This window comes from Onychomys torridus, chromosome 16 (genome assembly GCF_903995425.1).
Source record: "Onychomys torridus chromosome 16, mOncTor1.1, whole genome shotgun sequence".
NCBI classification, from domain to species: Eukaryota; Metazoa; Chordata; class Mammalia; order Rodentia; family Cricetidae; genus Onychomys; species Onychomys torridus.
Genome location: NC_050458.1, coordinates 37310052 through 37323826, shown reverse-complemented (window position 1 = coordinate 37323826; position 13775 = coordinate 37310052). Strand labels below are relative to the sequence as shown.

General features: G+C 44.5%; 1 protein-coding gene across 2 annotated transcripts in view; it reads left to right on the top strand.

The window, feature by feature from the left end:
* The window catches only part of Col22a1 (collagen type XXII alpha 1 chain), a 231373-nt gene that overhangs the window by 86302 nt on the left and 131296 nt on the right, over positions 1-13775 (top strand). For both annotated transcript variants that reach the window (XM_036209012.1, XM_036209013.1), the window contains exon 22: positions 6802-6855. In XM_036209012.1, the coding sequence (XP_036064905.1) occupies positions 6802-6855 (54 nt within the window). The remainder of the gene's footprint in view (positions 1-6801; positions 6856-13775) is intronic.

Here is a 13775-nt window from a genome sequence, read left to right as displayed (position 1 = left end):
CAGAGATCCCTTCTATTGCTCATGTGCTTTCCTACATATATCAGTGTCAGGAGGGCACACTCTTCCAATAGAGTACATCTTTGCAGGTATAGAGCCAGTAGGAGGTGGGAGCAAATAGTTGGCCATCCCTGCAGGGCAGGTCTACAACTTTTCCATTTTTTCTCTGCATGTGTGTATATTAGTTTATATATGTGTGAGTGCATATATGCATGTTTGTGGAGGACAGAGGTCAATATCAGACATTTTCCCCCCTGTGTCTATACTACTATTTGATACAAGGTCTTATCAGTTGGGTTAGCTAGATTGGAAGGTCCATGAGTTCCAGAATTCTGTCTTCTTCCCTTAGTGCTAGGCTTTCAGATGCTCCAAATTTGGGCCTTCATCCTTTTGTGCCAAACACTTTACTCACTGAGCCACCTCCCCATCCCAGCTTTGTGAATTTTGTTTTCCTGCTTGTCATTTAGTTTTCTCTAGGTGTCATGGAGTATAGTAGCTTAGTCTCAGTTGACCAACAATAGATCCCAGACCTGAAGAAATGGGTGAGAGTCCCCAGTGCTACCCAGACTCTAAGGTGGGATTGGTTAGAACCAGGTTTGCCTGGCTCCACACCCTTCCCAGCTTTAGAACTTTGAGTATTCCACATCCCAGAGATAAAAGCCAGGAGCTTTTTTCCCAACTATGAGTGTCTTGCAGAGATCCAGGGCTCTTCCTAACCGACCAGGCACATCCAGATGTGTACCCCAGATGTGTATCACTTTAATCTGTTTCCCTCAGCACTGAGGTCTCATGATTGCCAAACACTGTTGTGCACCAGCTCTGACTTCTGACAGGTTTCAGAGAGAAACATGGCCAGACTTTTGTCAATGGCAGTTTGGGTGGCATTCCTTCCATTCTCTGTTGTTAAAACTTCCTGCTGGAGCAGATGGGAGCACTGTGTTTGGGCCACAGGCTACTATGTGATTCATTCCAGGGCCTGGAGCCAGGCTTTTGTTAGGACATTATAAGTAGTCCCTGAACACCAGGTTTCAGATCCAAACAGTAGAAAATGATCATTCTTGACATTTGGAGGAATGGAGAAGAGGGGCTGAGCAAAACCATAAGGCACACATTAGCTGACAGGCATAGCCAAGCCTCCTGCGTGCTAATGGCCCTGCCTGTGGCTGTGTTAACACATCCTGGCTAGGAAAGTTTGCTGTTCAGAATTTATAGGCCTCTCCTCTCTCCATGGGCAGACAGGCCCTGGAAATAGCAGTTTTGCTCAACATTTTAGCATCCAGAATCACTTGAAAAATCTGCCCTTGTGAGAAATTATGAATACTTATCCAGATATTGTGCTGGGCCGCAGTTTGAAAGAGAAGAAAATTAAAAATTCAGGAAGCAGACCTACTGCTAGCAAAATAACTCTTTATTACAGAAGAACCTGTCCAATTCAGGAAGTGCATAACAGCTGCTCACTGACTTTAGCTGATGCTAACACAGCTGTTGGCGGCTTTGTGTCCAGCCCTCGAGATTCTAACTCACTCATTTGTGAGTGATACAAGGGAATGTCTATCTCACATGTGTTTTCCCCATTTTTGCCCATACTTCTTATTATTGTTGGCCTTCCTGGAAGAGGTGCCATTGCCCCAGGATGTGATTTTGATTGGTTGAAATGGGGAGGAAGTATTGCAGAGGCAGAAATGCGACCATGATCTCAAAGGTCAGAAGTCCTAAAAGGGGTGTTAGAACTGTCTTTCAGGTATGGGAGTTTTAATGCTGGATGCTGTTGAAAGAGAGGGTAGGATATTTGGGGTGAGGGATCTTCAGGCCAAACAGCTCCCAGGTGTCTTATATATGGTGTTCATCCTGTGACTGTTTTAGAGGTGGGAAGCTTAGACTCAGCCCTTAGCATGGTTGACCTGCTACATAAGTGGCCCAGCAAGTTCTGGAGGGGATGATCTCAGGAGCTGTGACTTCAGGGGAGAGAGAGAGAGAGAGAGAGAGAGAGAGAGAGAGAGAGAGAGAGAGAGAGAGAAAGAAGAAGAAGGAGGAGGAGGAGGAGGAGGAGAAGAGGAGGAGGAGGAGGAGGAGGAGGGGAGGGGAAGGGAGGGGATGAGAGGGAAGGGAAGGGAAGGGGAGAGGGGAGAGGGGAGGGGAGGAGAAGAGGAGAGGAGAGGAGGAGAGGAGAGGAGAGGAGAGGAGAAGAGAAGAGAAGAGAAGAGAGAAGAGAGAGAGAAAGAGAGAAGAGAGAAGAGAGAAGAGAAGAGAAGAGAAGAGAAGAGAAGAGAAGAGAAGAGAAGAGAGAAGAGAGAGAGAAAGAGAAAGCATCAAGAGGCACCCGGTGGCTCTGGGTGCTAGGATGTTGAAGGCATGTCCTCAGGGAACACAGCCAGCCAGAACATGGCTACCCTGGTGTTTCTCTGGCTGATGCCCCCACATAGATGATGAAGATTCTGCTCTTTTCAGGAGAGAGGCAGCCTCACGATGCTAGTTTGAGGACACATTTTCATGGCCTTCTCTGGTCTCTTGTCACACCCTAGGGTTCTCCCTCCATACTGAAAACCTAATGTTAGTTGTGTTTGCTTTAGTGGGTAGAGTTCTTTGCAGTTCTCTTTCCTTGCCGTGACCCTCCTGCCTGCCATCATGTCTTGTGTTAGTTTTCTGATGGTGCTGTGATAAAACATAACCACGGACACTTATAGAAGAGTTTACTTGGGCTTACGATTCCAGAGCTTTGAGAGTCCGTCGTGGTGGGGAAGCATTGGAACAAATGGCAGGAATGGTGGAAGCAACAGCAAGCTTGGTGCTGGTGTCTTCAACTGAAAATCTGCGTCGGAGAAGAGGACAGGAAGTGGAGTGAGACTATAAATATGCAACGCTGGCCTCCATACCCACTCCATTTCTTTAGACAGCGCCACCAACTGGGCACCGAGTGTTCAAAGAGCAGAGTCTATGTGGGGAATTTCTCATTCAAACTAGTACGTGTGTCTGCCCTTCCAGAGTGTTGTATTTCACGTCCTGGCAAGGGGGCACTTCCTGGACCCATGGCTGTTACATAGCTCCTTATCATTGCATCCCAGGGAATGTCATCCTTTGAGTAGCGTGTAAGATCTTGGCCTGCTGAAGAAGCAGAGACCCCTGTGGTGACATTTTATTTGTAAGTTTGCCTGGAGATCAGAGGGAATAGCAAGCAAGTAAACACCAAAGTCAGGCAGTGATAGCACACGCCCTTAATCCTATCACATAGCAGCCAGGGTCTCTGTGTGTTCAAGGCCACACTAGGGAACAGAGCCAAGCGTGGTGACACACCCCTTTAATCCCAGTACCAACCATAGAGACCTGGAGGTCTGTGCAGACAGACAGAAAGTGACAGAGCTCTGTAGGAAGAGGAAGTGAGGTAGCTGGGCTAAGAGAGCCGATGAGAGGGCAGAAGAGCAAGGCAATAAAAGCCTGGGCAGACAGGAAGTCATGGCATTTGGAAGCTGCAGAGTTGGTGAGGTAGAATGGCTGGTGGCTCTTACTATTTCCCTGATCTAAAGCTTTCACTCCTGTATTTGGCTCCATGTCTTTTATTTAATAAGACCACTTAGAAATTCATCTATAGACCCCACAGCCTCCTGTCTGTGAGGGGAGCTCATGCTCTTGTTCCCCTGTTCTGCACAGGTGGGCAGGCATCCATCTGAGTTACTCTGTTCAGTCAACAGCCAGGCTTTCACATCCTTTACTCTCCTCTTTGACTCCTCCCAGGATCCATTCAGTGTTTCATTCCTACCACCAGAGGGATGACGCTGGATTGGTCCTGAATTCACCTTGTAAATAACCGGTAACTTTCTGTGAAATAACCTGGGGAAAGAGGAGGGGCGTCTGTCCAGGTAGAACACTAAAGGGGTCTGTTTTCCATTTCCTGAGGAAGAGGAGCAGGAAATGGTTCTGTTTATGGTCAGCCTCTTAATGTCTGCTGTCACTGGAGCAGGACCAAATGCAAGGTGAGACTGGGTGCCTCTAGGGCATGGCTTGCTTCTAAAGGCATCTGTGACCACATTTTGAATTTTATCGGACAAGTGTCCAGAAACTCATTTTGGCATGGATCCCATGTAACCTGCAGGCCAAGTGCTTTAGGGCCAGGTGTGGATCAAGGGGCTTTGGCCAGAAAAATCACACTCCAGAAGACCATACATTACCACATAGACTCTTCCTATCTTTCTAATATCATCTACCTCTGACCCACACAGACCTCCCCATTGCTATGGTCTTTGCTGTGACTCATACCCACCTCAAAGGCGACTTATCTATACAGCCCACAAGTGTGCATTGAGCAGGTAGAATATCAAATAAAATGAGAACCAGTACCTGCTTCCTAATGATGTGTGTCCCAGTAGGACAGAGAGACAGTAAATAAACAGGACATCAATGGGGTATTGGTGGTAACACACACTGAGGGAGGTCCAGCAGGGTGAGGGGCTACAGCAGGCAGAGAGAGTGCTGTTTGCATGAGGTTTCCAAGGAGACGGTCAGGGGAGAGGACCATTGAGCAGAGACCAAACAGGCCTCTGGAGAAGCAGCTCTCCAGGCAGGAGGTAGACTTGAGAGAAAGGCATTTGGTTTGTGATTACTTGGCCAAATCAAGATAGAGGCGGGGAGCCATCATGCTTGGAGGTGGAAGAGGGTAGAAAGAAGTGAGAAAAAGGTGCAGGAATGGAGTCTTGAAGGACAGGCTGGCAGGTGGGGGGGCGTTGAAATTTTGGTCTGAGTTAAGAAACACTGTGATGTTTGGGCAGAAGGAAAGCAATGGATGTTTTATAAATATAACCCTGGCATCTTAGAGGGGAAAATGTGTGAAGGGAGATATCTGTCTGGGGTACTGCAGTCGTCCAAGGGTGAACTGATGCTTGGATGGCACGGTGTGTGCTGAGCATGCAGGTGTGGCCTGACCAGCCTTATTCTGTCTCCAAGCCCCACTTGATTGCGTGTGTGCTCCAGAGTCTGCACATGGTAAACCAGATGTGATTGTTTTCAGCCCTGGACTCGGCCTAGTCTGGGACACACATACCCTTTGGGACTCTGTGCTGACCTCCTTTGCCTCCCCCCACATTCATGTGCCTCAGTTTCCCACAGTGTGAGTGAGGATATCCCATTCTCATGTGCTTCCTGAGGACACATCTGCATTTCTTCGTTCTTTGCCCTTGGTTTGCTCCTCAGGAAGGCTCCTTTTCTTCCAACATTACCTCAGCACCCCTCCTCAGGGGAGTTTTCCTGAGTCCTAAGTGCTCATGTGATACAGGAGGAAGATGAAGAGAAGGAAGAAAAAGAAGAGATTGAAGAAAGGATGACAGGAAGGAGAGAAAAGAGGGAGGGGGATGGGAAGAAGAAAGGAAAAAGGAAAGGGAGCTTAGGAGGGATTAAGGGGGAGAAGAAGACAAGAAACAAATCGAAAGTACTGGGGCTGGGTGCAGGGAAAGACCAAGCCTGCTATGTGTGTACAAGATGGGGTTCAGGATCATGGGGATGAGCAGGAGTCACTGGGGAGAAGGGAACAGAGAGCAGAGGGCCAGAGACATTGAGAGAGCTAACATTTTAAAGTCCTTTTCACCTAAGCAGCCACGTGCAGTGATGTTTGGAGAGCTGTCTTAAGCCTAAGCATGTTCTCAACTGTAACTGGATGGAACCCTGGCCTGTGCCTTCCCATCTGTATCACAAGCAGGCTCTGGGGTCCAGACTTGATAGGCTGGGCCTCTGAACATCTGCACAGGGGCCTCTTGATGAACAGATTAAATTGGAATACATAGGTGGAGAAACTAGGCAGAGTTTCCTACCAAACCTGTCTTGAGCAATGTGGGTTTTACAGAATTCTTTTCCTTTCTAACTAGTCCCTTTATTTAATCAGACAACATTCCAGGAACAAGGGAGTAAGGCAGAAGAGACCATTTTCTGTCACCCAGATTGTGAAGCTCATTGTGTAAATTAAATGCAACAATACACTTCCCAGCTGGTTTGATGGAGTCTAATGAGGGTGGCTGCCCCCATGATCTCATCAGTGATGCATTGTATCCTCGCTGCACAGATTATCACCCAGAAGGGTGCAAACACACTCAGTGGCCTGCCCATCCATGGGTGGTGACTATCTGTATGAATAGAGGAGGGCACACTGTGTGACTCTATCAAGGGGAGGCCGAGGCACTCAGCACATCTTGCTGTAGGATGCAGTTCAGGGAAGTTCTGTTACAATGCAAGGCTCATGAAGACAGTAGGTACCAATAGTTCTGAAGAATGGAGTGTGGGGGAGAGGAGTGAGAGAGGAGAGATAAGGGGAGAGATTCACACTTGTTCAGACATTTCTCTGGAGAGACTAAGCACCATCAGGTAGCTTAGGAAAGGGACCCAGGGTGTTGTGAAGTCATGGAGTTTGGTGTGCAGGGAGATGAGGAGGATCTGGGAGGAGTTGGGGAAGGGGATAATGTAATCAAAATATATCTTACGAAAAATATTTTCAAATATATGCATAGATATGCATACATATCAACAACAAACTCTACACACAAAACCAATACTCTTGTTTGATCTGCCTTGGGAATTTTGGGCCATGTGCTATCTTTAATGTTACTTACAGAGCTAGGAACCAGCTGGCCTCCTGGACCCTAAGCATGTGCCCCCTTTGTTGATCCCACACTGCGCCTCTGTTGGGCACTCCTGGGGATGCAACCCATTAAGCAGGGGAGCTTGAGTCATCAAGAAAGGATTTCCTTGAGAGACACTATTCCCCAGGCTCTAGGGCTCTACAGGATGATGTTTCACTATTAACACTGGCTTCTCTTCTGTATTCAGGGGAAGAAAGGCGAAGTGGGTCCACCAGGAACCCCAGGAGCACTAGGACCACAGGTAAGGACTTCCTGTCAGTCCCCCCATCACAATGCTGTTTTTTCTGACTCAGTGACCTGGCAGCAGTTCTTAACTCACAGCCAGCATCTTGGTAGTCACCATCGAAGAATTCCCAGTTGCATCCGTTTTCTGATATATAAAAAAGCTAACAAATGAAAAATTCCAAATAACAAAAGGACAGAAAAAGTAAGCTAGACTCTTTTCTTTCTCATCTGGAGCCCCGATCACATGTTGTATGTGTATGCATGCACACACTGGGACATGCATATACTGGGACACACACACACACACACACACACACACACACACGCACACGCACACGCACACACGCACACACACATATACACATACAACATGAAAGTAGAAGTAGAGTTACTTGGGAAGAGGAAAGGGACTAGAGTGAACAGGACAGGAGAAGGAAGGGGAGATGGGGGTGAATATACTCAAAGACATGATATAATTGAACAAAAGTTAGAGTTTGAAGCCCTTTGTTACATACAGTGAATATACACTAATAAAATAAAAATGTTATTAAGGCAAACACATAAATAGAAAGCTAAAAGGGGTTGTCACTTGTAATGAGTCTTTCTCTGTCCTACCAACTCCCAAATAATGACATGGAGACTTCTTATTAATTACAAAAGTTTAGCCTATAGCTTACACTTGTTCCTAATTAGGTCTTGCAACTTAACCCATTTATTTTAAGCTATGTTCTGCCATGTGGCACATGGCTGATACCTCTCCTCCTGCACATCCTATTTGCTCTGCATTTCCTGATGTCTCCACACACCTTAATTCCTCCTCCTCTTCCTCTTTCTTTCCAGAAGTCCCATCTATACCCCTTGCTTAGCTGTTGGCCACTGTTCAGCTTTTTATTGCATCAATCACAGCCATATATCTTTACGAAGTGTACAATTATCCCACAACATGTACCTTTTTTTGTCTAAATAAAAAAGGAAAGGTTTTAATTTTATATAGTAAAACTTTATACAATAAGAGCAATTATAAGGTAAGAATTACATTCACAATGTCTAGTCCATTTGCATTTGCCAAATTGTAGAAATTACTTCATTATCTATCCTATCTTGGTGAGTCCAAAGTTTTGTGCCTGATTTACTTTCTATCAAAACTATGGAAAACTGTAACTATAGCTATCCAGTATCCAGTCTTTAACCTCATCAGAGACCTGAGAAGTATATAATATTACCAGAATAAATAGGAAGTACAGAGCAAACAGCTTTCAAAACTATAGAAAGGACAGAAACAGCTGGCTGCCTGGACACTCATCCAAGGTTCCCCTGAAATGATGGGGCATCCATCTTCAGCCTACAGGCCTAGAATATCTGACAGACACTTCTGTGAAGCAGGAATTTTGAAGGACTGTTCTACCTTGTCTTGTCAAAGTTCAGCAGTTGCTTTCTTTTGTGTCTTGCTTGTCCAATTTGGACATCATACTGTTAGAAGTCAAGGCAAGGGCAGTTTTTTGCCCTAAAGAAACCCAACTACATATGGAGGTTCTTTGATGCCCACCATCCTTTTTTGAAGTAAATTGGTTCTGCCAGGAGCAGATGTATCTCACTGTCATGAAAAGCCATATATTATTAAAACATCTTAAATGCTATATTCTGTAGATCTCTGAAGTGTTTTAAGACCATCTGTCTATCTAAAATATCTCTGTTTGACTTTGAAAACATACCTAACATGGCTACAAATTTGATTATTAGATGACTAACTACTAACCTGTATTTCTCAATTATCCTAAATAGTAATAATAACTTTCAAGGACTAGAAGTTTATATTACACAGTTAAATGCAATGCATATGTCTAATACCTTAAATAAGAGTAGAAAAAACAGTATATCAAAAATAACCTTAAATTTGTATCAATGTACAAAAATGCATACCAATGCAAAATATTTAAGACCAATAGGTGCTTTGTTAGTTTAAAAGTAGATTCAATAATTTACCCTTTTATCCTACCATTCCTATATTCCCCTTTTTCTTTTTAGAAAAAGATCCTTGAATATAACCTCCTTTGCTTAATTTCCTCCCTCACCATGACCAATAACAACTTGTAACCAACCCTCCTAAACAATGACAAACAGCCATTGAATGACCAAAACCTACCCGCCCCACCTCTTGGGAATATGGGCATTGTGTTCTTAAAATTACTTCCTGTTGCTGGAGAAGACATCCTCAGGGACACTGAGAAAATTGAGATAATGGTCAGGTCTTGGGAGATCTAGCTGTATCATTTGTTGTACAGTCTCTCTGTGATGGGAAATTGTAGGGCTTATCTGAAGTTCTGACTGGAATAGTCTGTGAAGCTGGACCATCTCAGCTAACAGCTTTGAAGTTGTTTATAATGCACAATTTTGAGGAAACTGCAACAGAGGTATTCTGCGAGGTTGAATTACCTGGGCTGCTTGTCTTCAATGATGTCTATTCCTTTTGTTCTGAAGACACACAAACCTTTAAAGGTAACATATATATCTGCATCAACACAAGTATGGAATATATGGTGTTTAGAAGTCAACAAAAGATGTTTTTCTGTTTCCTCTTTGAGTAGATAAAAGGCATCTGTCAACTTTATATGTCTGTTTGGTCTGAATCCCAAACCTCTATCCATGCAATATGAAAGGATGGCATGTAATAATAAGTCATGAGGATTCTGTAGCCAAGAAGATTTATTGTGTATCATCCAGTCTCAGAACTGCTCCCATGAAGCAGGATCAGCATATACATCGTCTGTCCTGTAGTCTTTTCTGTATTCCTCCCTTATGTTTGTATTCAAGATCCTCAGGAGGTTCCCCCCCCCCCCCCGGGTCAAATCTGATCTCTATTAACTTCAAAGGAATCCATAGCATTTTGTTTCCTTTGAAAACAAAGGCATAAACTCTCTCCCAAATGCAGTTTATTTTCTGACTTCCATTCTGATGCCAAGACATCCCTAAAGTCTATAGGCTGGTTTAATTCAGCAGTTTCTTTCACAATCCAGTGTCTTTCAGCAGCTGCCATTTGCTCATCAGCATTTTAAAAATTCCAAGTTAACAAACCACCACTCAGGATCTGGGTGTCTTGTGTATTTCCTGTCATTATGTGGCTTATTCTTTTTATATTACTTTACTCTTTCTTTTAAGACTTTATTATTTTAAACTCTTTCTTTCTATGCCTGTCTATACTCATTTTTTTAACTGTATCTGTCTAGAGGTTTTCTTGGTCTGGACCATTTTCCTGAGTGCCTGTAGTCTTCTCTAAAGCACATGAGCCAAGCCTTAAACCTGCCATCCAACTCTACACATGACACTGGCTGGCTCAAGTCTGTAGGCAGTAGCCAGGAGTTGCATCTCTGTATTCCATGGCCTGCCTGTGTCTGGCTCTGTGTTTGCATGTTTGGAACTTTTTTTTTAAAAGCATTCTTAGTTCTTATGTGGAAATATGTGTCCCCACATTAGATACCATATGTAATAAGTCCTTTTCTGTTCCGCAAGTCAGCTCCCAAATAATGACAAGGAGACTTCTTACTAATTATGAAAGCTTGGCCTTTAGCTTAGGCTTGTTTTTAACTCGCTCTTATAACTTAACTCCTCTTCTTATTAATCTACATTCTGCCATGTGGCTTTTACCTCTATCCATTCTATGTGTCTGACTCTTCTGTGTCTGGCTGGAGCCTCCCATGCATCCAGATTCATCTCGAGTTTCCTCTCTCTGCCCAGAAGTCCTGCCTATCTCTCCTGTGTAGCTGTTGGCTATTTAGCTCTTCATTAAACCAGTCATAAGGCACCTTAGGCAGAGACACATCTTTACTGTGCAAACAAATATTTTGCAACAGTCACTAGATCATACTCCTCCTTCCATCCCTTCTTTGTAAAAGCTGAGCTGCAGGGTGAGTTCAGCCAGCCTAGGCTATTGAGTGAGTCACTGACTCATAAAGAGTAGTAAGGTAAGATGGGATGAGGTAAGGAGGCCAAGTGGGACAGAGTAGTATTCACCAACAGTTCCTCTAGTGTATATACCCACAGACCTACCTGCTATGGAAGAAGGAAAGATTGTTGTGCCCAGGAGTTCAAGGCTAGCTTGAGCAACATGGTGAGACCTAATCTCAAAGATTAAAAAACAAAGCAAAACAATATCAATGTAGCTCTACAAAATTATTTTCAGCTGTAACTTTTTTTTCTCCTGTACCTCTGTTTGCTACCTGGAAAAATGGTCTCCTTTCTTCCTGTGTTCACGTCTAACATCGAGGCCATTTTCATCTGGCAGAGCTTCACTGGATGCCAGGTGCTGAGCTGAGTGACACAGGCACACATCGCCAGCTTTCTCATGGTGGCTTTGCCAAGCACGCTGCGTCCTGATTCACACAGGAATTGTGCTCAGATCCAGGCCATGTGGGGTTTACAGTAGGTACTGCATAGTGAGTGGATGTGTTACAGAACTTAAAGTACTTCCTTTTGTCGTGGGTTGGGTCAGAAGGGATTATGGTGCTTATAGTATGTACTGCCTGCTACACTGGGTGGGTCTCTGATGTCAGACATAAGGCCTCCTTTAAGCCAGCCATGCCTACTAGAAGGCAAGATTTTCTGCTTCTCTGCCATTCCCACTTTGTCTTCCTGACACCTGTCTCCCACCATTCCTGGGCTGGTCACCATTTTTTCCATGTTCATTTTCCCCTTTGGTTCACTGATTCCTAACCTAGCCTGTACTTCTAAGTACCTGCTGTATACCAACTTCGCCCTGGAGATGTACAACTCGAATAGCCAGAATCTGTCACTTAAAGACCCTCATGCTAGTGGGACAGGAAGAGACTTAGGCAGAGAGATTTTTTTTCCTGCCACTCTTGTTTCTCTTGTTATCCAGACGTGCCAGACCAAACAATGAGAAATGATAGCCACAGGTAAGGCAGTTCCTCACACTCCTCATAACATGGAGTGCCATATGTCTGAAGCTGTGCAGGGGAGTCCTAGAGTGATCCAGGGCAGGCATGGCTAAGAGCCTTATTGTGGTTTTCAGTGAAGGCACAATGAGAAAGGCTGTGGAGCAGCTAAAGACTGGACTATTGGAAATGTTTCAGCACTTTCTGGGTGATGGGGTGTCCCTCTATTTACTGGGGCCTGGTCCTATGGCAATTTGGCCCAGGGATATTATAAAGGTCCAGACTTCAAGAACCTGATGAAAGGCAGTGGATGGAGGCCTGAACCAGGGATTGGTTGGTTTGCACTACAAAATCTTGTCCTCAGGAACCTAGTTGGCTATGTTTAGGGATTAGCATAGTCTGGGAGGGGCAGTCCCTTGTATATCCCCAAAGCCTCCTGATGTCAAATCATCAGTTGACAATAATCAATAGAGAAGACGAGAGTGGTGCTGTGGGTTGAGGATTGGCTCTTGGGAGCCCTGAGAGAGCTCCTGCACAGACCTGCAGAGTCAGAGTTGATTCCACGGTAGGAGGCCAAGTCCTGAAGGGAAAGCCAGGGTGGAGGGAAGGCAGATATATGTGCTAGCTTCTGCTATTGTCAAATACTGCTGGAGAATTCACATATCACTACATCTAGTCTTTGTTAACTGTGTTCCAGCAGAGTGTGCCTTCTCCTGAGTCAGATGTGCCCCTGGCCTCCATGAGTTGAGTGGCTTGTGGCAGAGTCCACCATGTGGTGTGAAAATGTGAGAAACCCCAGGGAAGTTGTTATCTTCCAAGAAACTCTTTGGGACTTTATTTCATTTGCTGGAATTTTTTCTTCAGTTTTTTTGATTACTTTCTTTGCACTACATGTTTATAGCTAAAAGTTTTCCATATATTGTAAACTATGTATAATGGTACAGATTGCTACCCAAGTAGATAAAGAATGCATAACCATGTTGACTCAGACAACTCAAATAACTACTTCATTCATAAATTTACGACACTGCTATACTTTTAGTCTCTCTCTCTCTCTCTCTCTCTCTCTCTCTCTCTCTTTCTCTCTCTCTCTCTGTGTGTGTGTGTGTGTGTGTGTGTGTGTGTGTGTGTGTGTGTGTATACATATGTGTACCCCTGTAGGCCAGAAGAGGGTGTCAGAACCTTTGGAGTTGGAGTTACAGGTGATTGTGAGTGTTGGGATCCAAACTCAGGTCCTCTGAGCAGAAAGCACTCTTAACCACGGAGCCATCTTGCAGTCCTGTATTACACTTTTAAATGTGCGAGTTTGAACAGTTCCCTTGTTAATTTTATTTACAAATATTTGAGCCAGTTTTTGTTACACCAAAAGTGGTGTCTGTCTTTTCATTCCTAAATTGTGAACAGGTGTGAAGCTTTTTAAACATTAACCTTAAAATTTCAACGAATGGTAGAATTTTGCTTTCTAATCAGACAGTCTTCAACCAAAAACCTGAGTAGGAGCATAGAATTGACCCACTGAGTTAGGGCTGCACCCCAGTACTACATGATCTCCTTGTATACCACCTACAGTGATGGAATTGTATGCCACATTTTAATTATCCCATAGCCTCACAGGTGCTTTTAGGGAATGGGAACATTAAACATTGCCAATGTTGAAAGAAAGCAGTGTAAACCCAAGTTCGTTGGCAGTGCCTACGAAGTTGCTCTTGAATTTAGTGAGTTGGTAGCATGCTGTCTGGGACAATCTCATGTTGGCATGCCTCAGAAAACAGCAGACTCTCAAGAGTCCAGCACACACATCCATGCAGGAATCTTCTCCCATAAGGAAAATAGAAGTCTGTGTGGGACCTGACCACATCCATATGCTTGTGCAAAGGTGATGATACCTTGTACTGTGTAAGGAACGAAAACCCCTAGATGGGAGGAGACACAGCCAGAGGACAGGCTGGTTCGAGAGCTGGGTGGGTTTGTAGGATTCTGCAGAAACTCCCTGTGATGGGCAGTGATCACAGTTACATCATGGGGGAAAAGACAAATTATAAGTACC